The sequence below is a fragment of the Ovis canadensis genome, chromosome 10 (assembly GCF_042477335.2).
Source record: "Ovis canadensis isolate MfBH-ARS-UI-01 breed Bighorn chromosome 10, ARS-UI_OviCan_v2, whole genome shotgun sequence".
Taxonomy (NCBI): domain Eukaryota; kingdom Metazoa; phylum Chordata; class Mammalia; order Artiodactyla; family Bovidae; genus Ovis; species Ovis canadensis.
The window spans coordinates 85,682,574-85,697,083 of NC_091254.1; the positions used below are offsets into that span (position 1 = coordinate 85,682,574).

Consider the following 14,510-nt stretch of genomic DNA (forward strand, 5'->3'; position numbering starts at 1 on the left):
TTGTTCCTAAAGATTCTGAAAGTCCAAAACAGAAATTCTTTTCAAAAGGACAATTTATTTGAAATATTAACTAAAAGGCAAATTACTAAAATATAATACATGCACCCTAATGTTCATGGGGTATGGAAAAAGAATCTTTAAAAAGGTGGATATATGTATAACAGATTGACTTGGCTGTACACCTGAAGCTAACACTTCATACTTCAACCACATGCCAATCAAAATTTTTTTAAAGAGGTCCCAACAAGGAACTATTATAAATCAGTAAATGGTAAAAAAGATCTCATCAAGACACAAATGACTTCACATGGACCACTATGGAGTCACATGCTGCAAACACTTTAATTCATTACAGCCAAACAGTATATATTAGACAAGATAGCAAGAGTTTAATAACTACAAACAAAGCTATAAACTGGAAACATACCACAAATATTCACAGCTATACTTACTTTCTGCCAGAATCAGGGCCCCAAAGGCAACAACAGTGATGAAGATGGCACAGGTGACATCTAGATACACAGCAAGCCATCGGGACATCATCAAAAGCAGGAACCAAGCCTCTGGATTTGTGAGCCATAATAAGCATAATGCATAAATAGAAAAACCATGTTAGCTGCTTCTCATGAGGGAGAGCATTTTCTCAGCTGAGATAGAGATTTTACACGAGATATGGCAGCAAAGTCACACACTCAAGGAACCTGAAGATTCCAGAAAACTAGGTTCTAACACAAGACAACGTATGAGACACACAAGAATCAGTCCAGGAAGCATGTGTTTAAAATATCAACCCACAGATTATCAACAGCAGTATAATCACAAGAAGGAAGATGGAAAATCATCTCATTGATGTGTTCCCTGCAGTTCTGGGCCTCAGTGTGAAGATCATCCTTTCACAGGATCGACTGTTCCCAGCTCTCAGACAGCAGAGAACACAGCTCACACTGTTTCCAGCACCTTCTGCTCTCATTACAGGGCCCTGCAGTGTTTATTCTTAGGGACCAGTGTCTACATGACTATCAGCTAACAGGATCTGCATGTGGCTTTCAAAACGCAACTTTATCTTCAAAATAAAATACTGATTGGAAAGTTTGACCAGCATTTTATAGACTTAGAGGAAATTCTTAATTTTCCGCCTATGAAAAACGACTTCACCAATACAAAGTATAATCAAGTGGGCAGCAAATCAGGAAATTAGTTTCATCAATCATGTCTGCTACCCTCCATGCTCTGAAAAGAGTTGACAAACTATATCCTAGGGGACAAGAACAGCTACCACCTGGTTCTGAAAAAAAACAAAAAAAAAAAACAGTTTTATTGGAACACAGCCATTCGCTGATGTAGTATCTTTGCCTTTCTTTATGCTACAACAGCAAAGGTGAGTAGTTGCATCAGACACAGTATAGCACACAAAGCCTACAATATTTTCTATCTGGACCTTTGCAAAAAAGAAAAGCTTACTAAATCCTTCCCTAAAGAGACAGAAGTACACAGGGCACAGTGATGGGAGGACCATGCAAGCCAGTCAGGGGAGAAAAGCAGGGGATGATGGGGAAGTGGGGAGCACTGAGGAGGTGCTGAGAGGAAGGGGTGGGGGAGAGAGGTGTGCAGAGGAGGACGTGGGAGTGACACAAAGAGAGGTGCTGGCCAGCAAGACCACCTGGGAGGGAAGTCAGCCTCAGAAGGCAGCACATCCCATCTTGAAATCATTCCCAGAAACTTACAGACCTGAGTGCAAATCCTGATATGCATCAAACAGATCCTGAAACTTCTGTTCGGCTTTGTATGCCTGGATGGTCCAGAGTCCCAGGAGAGAAGATGCTAGGTGGGAAAGCACCACGCTCCGAGCTGGGGAAGCAGAGACAGACATACAACAGAGAAAGTCAGGGAGGCTGGATGTGAGGAAACCCACTGCCTCCCAGGCTTTGTGGTCACATGTCCTGCCCAAAGGGAATCCTCCATGTGACCCTCAAACTCCTGCTCACACCAAGCTTCACTTTAGTGACCTGGGGATGAAAGATTCTCTTTGAAACTGTCTTTGTCCAAATTAAAATCACAGCTAGATTTAGATAAAGAATATCTTAACTAGTTCATTTATTAAGGTCGTCTCAAACACACCTCTCTCCAAATTCTTCTGGCATCTCTCCACATGGAAATTGTTCACAATTTTTTAAAAAATATATTGAAGTATAGTTGACTTACAATAATGTGATAATTTAAGGTATATAATATAATCATTCATTTACTTTTTTTCTGATTATATTCCATTATAGGTTATTACAAGATACTGAATAAAATTCCCTGTGCTTTCTAGTAAATCCTTGTTGCTTATTTATTTGACAAATAGTAGTATGTCTATTAATCCCATATTTCAAATTTGTTCTTCCCTCCCTCCCTCCCAATCTCCTTTGGTAACTTGTCGGGAGCCGTGTTAGGCATTACTGACAAAATGGAGGCATGGTCCCAACTCTCTCTCCTTGTCCCGCAAGCATGGACCCAGGATGAAGGAGTTAGGCCTTGTGATTCTGACTTGTTTTTTCCTCTCCTCGGCTGAGTTGACTGAAAAGAATATTAAGGTGCTTATTGTTCTTGAGAGGAGCATGAGAAGGTACAAATCCTTCTGCAGCTGTGCTCAGAAAATAATTCATAAAGTTAATCATTGACATTTGTTCAAGGACTTTTGCAAAAGAGTGTTCCAGGGTGAACATGTAGGCCGCAGCTTGAGGCCATGGGAGGGATTGCTATCTGAAGCCTATTTGTGAGGAAAGTGTTTATAGCAAAGGAGTTTGCCGAATTTAGGGCTTAGGAATAATTAAAATAGTTAGAAGCTAAAGATTTAAGGAATGTTGTAATGTTAGCATATTCTACTATAGCTTATAGACATTAGGAACTTTAGAGATATTAATAGCTAGAAGCCCTTTTTAAGAAATAGTGAGCTTAGGATACTAGGGGCAAACAGGATTTAGAAAGATAAGAAATAAACTGAGGAATGTGGTATGCAGTCCAAACATTAGCATGAGTTACTATGTATTCACAAGGACACATGAGAAGAAGTAGATAAGAGAATCACTGAGGCAGGAACTCCTTTTGAGGGGAAACAATGATTTATGGAGACAACAAATCTGGGTCAGGGGGAACTGAAAATGTCAAACCTCTGACCTAATGCTTTTGTAAAAGTATAAAAGAGAACCTTAGGCTTGAAATAAATAGGCAGTCCAAGATAACTGAGGGGCTGCCTCGTTTCTCGCCAACACCACCCATCTCTTCAGGTTGACTCCCTGGCTGCTGGAGCTGGACTCTGGCAGTTACTGTAAGTTTGTTTTCTATGTCTCTAAATCTATTTCTATTCTGTATATAGATTTATTAGTATTACTTTTAGATTCCATGTATAAGTGATACCATATTTGTCTTTCTCTGACTTACTTTACTAAGAATATCATTCTCTAAATGGACTCATGTTGCTGAAAATGGAAATATTTCATTATATTTCATGGGTGAATAATTATCATTCACTAATTTTTGAATCAGTAGCATTCTAAAATTTAATTCCTCATGAGAATCCTCACCCCACTGAGCTACCTGCATGCTGTCTCCACCTCAGATGAGTAACCTAAGGGCTGGGATAGAGTCAGTACATCCCCCACCCAGGACCAGAGCCAGACACAGGACAGGGTGAGACAAGTAAGGGGAGTGGACAATCTGCCACCTCCCCCATCTTGGGCCTTTCCCTGCATCTGTGGCAGGAGCCTCTGTGCGTGTCACAGAGCACCCTGGTACTGCACCGCCCTTGTGCCCTCAGGACCCAGCAGATGAGGAGTCTCTGAATAGCCTTGAATTCCACTCTGGGAACCTGATGGATGTTTTTATAACTGCCCTGATGGACCTCTGAACCTCAATGTGATCTAACACTTCCCCCTTTGTACTTTGTTTAGGCAAAGAGATGAAAGTGACTCAGTGGTTGCTTTTGATCATCCAGTTGTGTATCTGTGTTCTCATTCCAGCATCCACACTGCTCTCTCTCTTTACTTTTTAACTTCCTATATAACTTTATGCTTAAAAGAGCAACATAAACTCAGATCAAGCTCATACTTCAAATAATAAAGGCTAGGAACTCTGTTCAAACCTTATCTGCAGCCCAACAAGTGTCCCAACCCATCCCCTGGGCTCAGTCTGGATGCAGGGTGCCCACAGGGATGACGCAGATGAACTCCAGGGCTCATCACCATGTCAGGAGGATGGCAAGAGTCCAGCTCCAGAGAGCACAGAAAACTCACTAGAACGAGACTTTCATTTCCTGAGCAAATGAGGTGACAGCAACACTATTCAACACAGACAAATCTTTTGAGAATGAAGTAGATGTGGCTGTTCACCCAGGGAGAGATCTGGAATGAATTTTTCAGCGTGGCCTCCCTCACCTGCTTCCCTGTTAGGAGATCAAAGTGCAGCTGATTCTCTCCAGCAGGGATGGAGGGTGGGGTCGACTTTAGAAACCAGGTGTCATCTCAGCCTTGAACACCAGGGAACCCAAACACTCTGTCAGCTATCTCACCTCATGCCCAAGAGTTACAGGCTGGGGGAATCTAGACCCATGAAAAGCCATCCTGTTTCACTCAAAATCCATTTAGGGCTGAGCAGGACGCCAGGATGAGTGAAATGGAGGGTGTGCAAGAAAACTAGCTAGTACAGGGGGAGAGGGGATGTCAAGGCTCTGGTGGTGTGTTGTCAAAAGTAACACATTTCCCACAAGCACTGATCTTGCTGTCCTGAAGCGACTATGTCACAGCCATGGTGTCAGTCTGCAGTCACAGATACATGTAACCCTACAGTTCACATGATGGATGCCTGTGTTTCCCTCAACCCTGAGGACACTTGGAGATGCACCCCACAAGGACTGCTGATCTTCCCAGGCAAGAGAACCCTGGGGTAACAGCCCTGCTGCAGATGATCATTCAAGCTATGTGAGACCTGCTAGTTGTGAATAAGTTCTTAATCCACTCATGTTCAAGGTTCTAGTGCCTTTGGTCATGATCAGCTAGTACTTTACAAGCAGCGATTCAAGAAATCCTCATGAGACTCCAGAGACTGTGGGATTAAGAGCACTCACTGTCCAAGATTAACTATATTAATCTGCCTAAGTGATAGATCTGGGTTTGAGACTCAACTATGCCTTATTCCCAGGGAGTGATTTTAATAACAACAGCAGTGTCACACTAGGACCACAGCCTTGTCTAACTCAATGAAACCAAGCCATGCCCGCAGGGCAACCCAAGATGGGTGGGTCATGGAGGAGAGGTCTGACAGAATGTGGTCCACTGGAGGAGGGAACGGCAAACCACTTCAGTATTCTTGTCTTGAGAACCCCATGAACAGTATGAAAAGGCAAAATGATAGGATACCAAAAGAGGAACTCCCCAGGTCAGTAGGTGCCCAATATGCTACTGGAGATCAGTGGAAAAATAACTTCAGAAAGAATGAAGGGATGGAGCCAAAGAAAAAACAATACCCAGCTGTGGATGTGACTGGTGATAGAAGCAAGGTCCAATGCTGTAAAGAGCAATATTGCATAGGAACCTGGAATATCAGGTCCATGAATCAAGGCAAATTGGAAGTGGTCAAACAAGAGATGGCAAGAACGTCGACATTCAGGGAATCAGCAAACTAAAATGGACTGGAATGGGTGAATTTAACTCAGATGAACATTATATCTACTACTGCAGGCAGGAATCCCTTAGAAGAAATGGAGTAGCCATCATGGTGAACAAAAGAGTCCGAAATGCACTACTTGGATGCAATCTCAAAAACGACAGAATGATCTCTGTTTGTCTCCAAGGCAAACCATTCAATATCACAGTTATCCAAGTCTATGCCCCAACCAATAACCCTGAAGAAGCTGAAGTTGAATGGTTTTATGAAGACCTACAAGACCTTTCAGAACTAACACCCAAAAAAGATGTCCTTTTCATTCTAGGGAACTGAAATGCAAAAGTAGGAAGTCAAGAAATACCTGGAGTAACAGGCAAATTTGGCCTTGGAATGTGGAATGAAGCAGAGCAAAGACTAATAGAGTTTTGCCAAGAAAATGCACTGGTCATAGCAAACACTCTCTGCCAACAACATGAGAGAAGACTCTACACATAGACTTCACCATATGGTCAACACTGAAATCAGATTGATTCTGTTCTTTGCAGCCAAAGATGGAGAAGCTCTATAGAGTCAGCAAAAACAAGACTAGGAGCTGACTGTGGCTCAGATCATGAACTCCATATTGCCAAATTCAGACTCAAATTGAAGAAAGTAGGGAAAACCACTAGACCATTCAGGTATGACCTAAATCAAATCCCTTATGATTATACAGTGGAAGTGAGAAATAGATTTAAGGGACAAGATCTGATAGATGGAGTGCCTGATGAACTATGGAATGAGGTGTGTGACACTGTACAGGAGACAGGAATCAAGACCATCTCCATGGAAAAGAAATGCAAAAAAGCAAAGCGGCTGTCTGAGGAGGCCTTACAAATAGCTGTGAAAAGAAGAGAGGCAAAAAGCAAAGGAGAAAGGGAAAGATATAAGCATCTGAATGCAGAGTTCCAGAGAATAGCAAGAAGAGATAAGAAAGCCTTCTTCAGTGATCAATGCAAAGAGATAGAGGAAAACAACAGAATGGGAAAGACTAGAGATCTCTCCAAGAAAATTAGAGATAACAAGGGAACATTTCATGCAAAGATGGGCTCGATAAAGGACAGAAATGGTATGGACCTAACAGAAGCAGAAGATATTAAAAAGAGGTGGCAAGAATACACAGAAGAACTGTACAAAAAAGATCTTCACCACCCAGATAATCATGATGGTGTGATCACTAATCTAGAGCCAGACATCCTGGAATGTGAAGTCAAGTGGGCCTTAGAAAGCATCACTACAAACAAAGCTAGTGGAGGTGATGGAATTCCAGTTGAGCTGTTTCAAATCCAGAAAGATGATGCTGTGAAAGTGCTGCACTCAATATGCCAGCAAATTTGGAAAACTCAGCAGTGGCCACAGGACTGGAAAAGGTCAATTTTCATTCCAATCTCAAAGAAAGGCAATGCCAAAAAATGCTCAAACTACCGCACAATTGCACTCATCTCACACACTAGTAAAGTAATGTTCAAAATTCTCCAAGCCAGGATTCAGCCATACGTGAACCGCGAACTTCCTGATGTTCAAGCTGGTTTTAGAAAAGGCAGAGGAACCAGAGATCAAATTGCCAACATCCACTGGATCATGGAAAAGGCAAGAGAGTTCCAGAAAAACATCTATTTCTGCTTTATTGACTATGCCAAAGCCTTTGACTGTGTGGGTCACAATCAACTGTGGAAAATTCTGAAAGAGATGGGAATACCAGACCACCTGACCTGCCTCTTGAGAAATCTGTATGCAGGTCAGGAAGCAATGGTTAGAACTGGACATGGAACAACAGACTGGTTCCAAATAGGAAAAGGAGTATGTCAGGGCTGTATATTGTCACCCTGTTTATTTAACTTATATGCCGAGTACATTATGAGAAACACTGGACTGGAAGAAACACAAGCTGGAATCAAGATTTCCAGGAGAAATATCAATAACTTCAGATATGCAGGTGACACCACCCTTATGGCAGAAAGTGAAGAGGAACTAAGAAGCCTCTTGATGAAAGTGAAAGAGGAGAGTGAAAACGTTGGCTTAAAGCTCAACATTCAGAAAACGAAGATCATGGTATCTTATCCCATCACTTCATGGGAAATAGATGGGGAAACAGTGGAAACAGTGTCAGACTTTATTTTTCTGGGCTCCAAAATCACTGCAGATGGTGATTGCGGCCATGAAATTAAAAGACGTGTACTCCTTGGAAGAAAAGGTATGACCAACCTAAGCAGTATATTTAAAAGCAGAGACATTACTTTACTGACTAATGTCTGATGTATGGATGTGAGAGTTGGACTATGAAGAATGCTGAGTGCCGAAGAATTGATGCTTTTGAACTGTGGTGTTGGAGAAGACTCTTGAGAGTCCCTTGGACTGCAAGGAGATCCAACCAGTCCATTCTCAAGGAGATTAGCCCTGGGATTTCTTTGGAAGGAATGATGCTAAAGCTACAACTCCAGTACTTTGGCCACCTCATGCAAAGATTTGACTCATTGGAAAACACTCTGATACTGGGAGGGATTGGGGGCAGGAGGAGAAGGGGACGACAGAGGATGAGATGGCTGGATGGCATCACTGACTCGATGGACATGAGTCTGAGTGAAGTCCTGGATTTGGTGATGGACAGGGAGGCCTGGCGTGTTGCCATTCTTGGAGTTGCAAAGAGTCAGACACGACTGAGCGACTGAACTGAACTGAACTGATGTGTGATGATGTGTATTTTTCTCCAGACTTCATTATTTATTTTCAGAAAACCCCTCAAATCTTACTCAGGTAACTTCCAAGGTAACAGTCTTGATGTTACTTTGGATGTTACATCTCAGGTAACAGCCTTCACTAATATAGCACATCTTATTAAACACCCAAGGCTGAACAAAATATCTGGGAATCTAGTGTGAGAACTCCTTAAAACAGCAGACTTGATGATCCATGGTCCTAATACACCTGACACACGTGCTAACTCTTCCCTACCAATGCTCCTAGCAGACACTGCTAGCAGATCCCAGCACCTTTCAGACAGAATTTTCATATGACTTTATCATTCAGGCACTGCCAAATGCAAAAGACTGGCTAGAGAAAGGCAACCAAATGCCACCCTTGTTTTATGTACTTGTCCACTGCTGACCATTGCTATGCTCACTTTTACAAAAATGTGCCCCTCAAAGCCCTATTATAATTAGCTGCCAATATGTCTTTTAGATGAAAATGTCAACCTAAGCTTCCAGAGGCAGTTAGGCAGTAGGATCTGAAACTAAACCTCAGGATGTCAGTATTACTTCAGTGCACAAGGATGAAGCAGACTAATACTTTCTGGCCACAGCAGTCAGGTGTCATTTTTGCTGGTGGCTCTAGCAGTGACCCTAAGATATACTCTCACTCACTCAGTTGCTCGATTGTGTTGGACTCTTTCCAACCCCGTGGATTGTAGCCTGTCAAGCTCTTCTGTCCATGGGATTATCCAGGCAAGAATACTGGAGTCGGTTGCCATTTGATCTTCCAGGAAATCTTCCCAACCTAGAGATTGAATCCATTTCTCCTGCATCTCCTGCATTGACAGGCAGATTATTTTATCACTGAGCCACATGGGAAGCCCTAAAACATACCATCAGCTACTATTTAGAGAAAACAGTGTTGTCATCATTTATGGCACAGACCCACCACCTAGAGAGAACATAAACAGTTCTAATCAACTGGCCACTACATTTGGTTATCCGGGGTGTGGAGCAGGGGATATCTGTATTGAATTTAGCATCTAATTTATTGCAAACTATTAGGATGCAATAAAATCTAAATATTCCACCAAGATTGATGTCAAAGTTCTCAGACTCTCCAACTCAAATATTGAGAAAATGCTGTACTGCTTCTTGAAAAAAGCTTTAGGAGGGGCCCTTCTCTCCACGTCCATATGGATGGGAAATGGCCTTTCCTCAGGCAAAAATCTCTATCAAGTGTTCCTTCTCGAACAATCCCTCATTGAATGTACCAGAGAGCTGCTTTCAGCAGGACTCTTGAACAACCCCATTTCATGGGCAGCCTCAAACCATAAAATGTCTGAATCCTTGTCTTCACAGAAGACTGAATGGAGCTCATCACTTCCTCTTCTGCCTCCCCAGGTCCTTCCATCAACCAAGTCACATCAGCAGAACATCACACACGCCTGGACTCTATTGCTCCCCATCCATCCAAACATCTCACAAAATTGGACCTTACAGAAGTTTAGCTAGTTCTCTTGATGACTGAAAATTTTTTTCTACACTTTTTATGAAACAGATGTTCACTATACTTTTTGCAACTAATTAGAGTAAATATCTCTTTAAAAAGTAAAAGTATTAGTCTCTCAGTCATGTCCAACTCTTTGTGACCCAAAGGATTATAGCCCACCAGGCTCCCCTGTCCATGGAATTCTGCAGGAAAGAACACTGGAGTGGGTTTCCACTTCCTTCTCCAGGGTAACTTCCCGACCCAGGGATCGAACCAGGGTATCCTGCATTACAGGAAGATTCTTCACCATCTGAGTCACCAAGGAAGCCTCTTAAGTGTTTATTATAAAAACAAAACATGCAAATGCCATAGTGGGGGGGGGGGAAACAACAACAACAACACTCCTTTGACTGGATGAAATGAATTTTGTTTTTCCACTTGGTAGATACAAAGAACCGTGGGGCTCGATATGCTGCTCTTCTTGGCTTGGTTTCTTTTTTTTTAATATAAATTTATTTATTTTAATTAGAGGCTAATTACTTTACAATATTGTATTGGTTTTGCCATACATCAACATGAACCTGCCACGGGTGTACATGTGTTCCCCATACTGAACCCTCCTCCCACCTCCCTCCCGATACCATCCCTCTGGGGCATCCCAGTTCACCAGCCTCGAGCATCTTGTATCATGCATCAAACCTGGACTGGTGATTCATTTCACATATGATATTATACATGTTTCAAAGCCATTCTCCCAAATTATCCCACCCTTGCCCTCTCCCACAGAGTCCAAAAGACTGTTCTATACATATGTGTCTCTTTTGCGGTCTTGCATACGGGGTTATCATTACCATCTTTCTAAATTCCATATATATGTGTTCTAGAAAGTTAAGTTGGTATTAATTTGTAATAATTATTTATGGTTGAGGTCTCTGATACTAACATAATCCCTCCTTACATTTTGGCTATAGATTTTATAACTTTTAAAAATATATAATAATTCTACTTTCCTTATTGGTTTTAATATTGATGAAATATATGCATTAATGATTACATAAATCCAATTATTTCATCATCTGTGATTACCTGCACAATAGAATGATTAGTTACAAAATGTGATCCCCATTCTTCTTCCTTTTTTTTTTTTTTTTGCTGCACCTTGCGGGTTCTTAGTTTCCTGACGAAGGATTGAAGCTGTGCCCCAAGAGCAGAAGCACAGAGGCTTAACCACAGACCACAGGGAAGTCCCTGTTCCCATTATTCTAAAACTAGGAAGCTGAATGGAGTAATAAACTAAATGAATACTGAACAGATCCCCCTCTTGTATCCTCCTAAGGGATTCTTTTCACCATTGTTTATATTAATAGCTTTAAGAAGTGGGGGACCACAAACAGTGTGGAAACACCCCAAATACTAGTAATGATAAAGAGCAAACCTGAAAATAACAGGGCTTATCTTTTCAGCAGGGCTTCCCTGGTGGATCAGACAGTAAAGACTCCAACTGCAATGCAGGAGACCTGGCTTCAATCCCTGGGTCTGGGAAGATCCTCTGGAGAAAGGAATGGCTACCCACTCCAGTATTTTTGCCTGGAGAATTCCATGGACAGAGGAGCCTGGTGGGCTACAATCCATGGGGTCGCAAAGAGTCAGACACAGCTGAGTGACTAACATATGTCTTTTCAACACATTTAATAACTACAACTTACTTGAACATGTGGGGAAAAAAAAAGTACTTTTCAACTATATCACCTTTGACATATATTTCATGAGGTCTCCTGCCCAGAGTGCAGGTGGCTGCAACAACGCACAGAGCACAACCAAGAGGAGCTACCCCACATCCGAAGTCAGGGGCAGAAGTTGGGAGGACCCCAAGCCTGAGGGGCGGCAGCCAAAAGGAGCTACCCCACATCCAAGGTCAAGGGTGGCGGCTGGGAGGAGCTACCCCACGTCTGAGGTGAGGGGCGGCAGCAGAAAGGAGTTATCCTGCATCTGAGGTCAGGGATGGCAGCCTAGAGGCGCTACCCCACGTCCGAGGTCAGGGGTAGCGGCCGAGAGTGCCAGGCTGTGACAGTGTAGGAGCAACCTAGAGGAGCTGCCCCACGCCCAAGGCCAGGGGCAGCGGACAGGAGGAGTGACCCCACGTCCAAGGAGCAGTGGCTGCATAGGCACTGGAGGGCTAGAGGAGCTATTTCACATTCAAGGTCAGGAAGGAGAGCAGTGAGGAGATACCCCTCATCCAAGGTAAGGAGAAGTGGCTGTGCTTTGCTGGAGCAGCTGTGAAGAGATAACCCACGTCCAAGGTAAGAGACACCCAAGTAAGACGGTAGGTGATGCAAGAGGGCAGACACACTGAAACCATAATCACAGAAAACTAGTCAATTCAGTCACACTAGGACCACAGCCTCGTCTAAATCAATGAAACTAAGCCATGTCCTGTGGGGCCACCCAAGACGGGCGGGCATAGTGGAGAGGTCTGACAGAATGTGGTCCACTGGAAAAGGGAATGGCAAGCCACTTCAGTATTCTTCCCTTGAGAACTCCATGAACAGTATGAAAAGGCAAAATGATAGGATACTGAAAGAGGAATTCCCCAGGTCAGTAGGTGCGCAACACGCTACTGGAGATCAGTGGAGAAATAACTCCAGGAAGAATGGAGGGATGGAGCCAAAGCAAAAACAATACCCAGTTGTGGATGTGACTGGTGATAGAAGTAAGGTCCAGTGTTTTAAAGAGGAATATTGCATAGGAACCTGGAATGTCAGGTCCATGAATCAAGGCAAATTGGAAGTGGTCAAAAGGATATGACAAGAATGAACGTCAACATTCTAGGACAGGGAACTAAAATGGACTGGAATAGGTGAATTTAACTCAGATGACCATTATATCTACTACTGCAGGCAGGAATCCCTTAGAAGAAATGGAGTAGCCATCATAGTCAACAAAAGAGTCCGAAACGCAGTACTTGGATGCAATCTCAAAAATGACAGAATGATCTCTGTTTGTTTCCAAGGCAAACCATTCAATATCACAGTTATCCAAGGCTATGCCCCAACAGTAATGCTGAAGAAGCTGAAGTTAATGGTTCTATGAAGACCTACAAGACTTTTCAGAACTAACACCCAAAAAAAGATGTCCTTTTCATTCTAGGGGACTGGAATGCAAAAGTAGAAAGTCAAGAAACACCAGGAGTAACAGGCAAATTTGGCCTTGGAATACGGAATGAAGCAGGGCAAAGACTAATAGAGTTTTGCCAAGAAAATGCACTGGTCATAGCAAACACCCTCTGCCAACAACACAAGAGAAGACTCTACACATGGACATCACCATATGGTCAACACCGAAATGAGACTGATTCTGTTCTTTGCAGCCAAAGATGGAGAAGCTCTATACAGTCAATAAAAACAAGACCAGGAGCTGACTGTGGCTCAGATCATGAACTCCATATTGCCAAATTCAGACTCAAATTGAAGAAAGTAGGGAAAACCACTAGACCATTCAGGTATGACCTAAATCAAATCCCTTATGATTATACAGTGGAAGTGAGAAATAGATTTAAGGGATGAGATCTGCTAGATAGAGTGCCTGATGAACTATGGGCGGAGATCCATGACACTGTAGGGGAGACAGGGATCAAGACCATCCCCATGGAAAAGAAATGCAAAAAAAGCAAAGCGGCTGTCTGAGGAGGCCTTACAAATAGCTGTGAAAAGAAGAGAGGCAAAAAGCAAAGGAGAAAGGGAAAGATATAAGCATCTGAATGCAGAGTTCCAGAGAATAGCAAGAAGAGATAAGAAAGCCTTCCTCAGCGATCAATGCAAAGAAATAGAGGAAAAGAACAGAATGGGAAAGACTAGAGATCTCTCCAAGAAAATCAGAGATACTAAGGGAACATTTCATGCAAAGATGGGCTCGATAAAGGACAGAAATGGTATGGACCTAACAGAAGCAGAAGATATTAAAAAGAGGTGGCAAGAATATACAGAAGAACTGTACAAAAAAGATCTTCACGACCAAGATAATCATGATGGTGTGATCACTCACCTAGAGCTAGACATCCTGGAATGTGAAGTCAAGTGGGCCTTAGAAAGCATCACTATGAACAAAGCTAGTGGAGGTGACAGAATTCTAGTGGAGCTACTTCAAATCCAGAAAGATGATGCTGTGAAAGTGCTGCACTCAATATGCCAGCAAATTTGGAAAACTCAGCAGTGGCCACAGGACTGGAAAAGGTCAATTTTCATTCCAATCCGAAAGAAAGGCAATGCTAAAGAATGCTCAAACTACCACACAATTGCACTCATCTCACATGCTAGTAAAGTAATGTTCAAAATTCTCCAAGCCAGGATTCAGCCATATGCGTACCGTGAACTCCAGATGTTCAAGCTGGTTTTAGAAAAGGCAGAGGAACCAGAGATCAAATTGCCAACATCTGCTGGATCATGGAAAAAGGAAGAGAGTTCCAGAAAAACATCTATTTCTGCTTTATTGACCTTGCCAAAGCCTTTGACTGTGTGGGTCACAATCAACTGTGGAAAATTCTGAAAGAGATGGGAATACCAGACCACCTGACCTGCCTCTTGAGAAACCTATATAGAGATCAGGAAGCAACGGTTAGACCTGGACATGGAACAACAGACTGGTTCCAAAAA

The 14,510-nt window shown here is 42.6% G+C and overlaps 1 protein-coding gene across 1 annotated transcript in view; it reads right to left on the reverse strand.

The window, feature by feature from the left end:
- Positions 1-14,510, reverse strand: part of LOC138446799 (ATP-binding cassette sub-family C member 4-like) — a 175,207-nt gene that overhangs the window by 59,887 nt on the left and 100,810 nt on the right. The window contains 2 exon segments of the mRNA XM_069602131.1: positions 453-563; positions 1,729-1,848. Coding sequence (XP_069458232.1) covers positions 453-563; positions 1,729-1,848 — 231 coding nt within the window.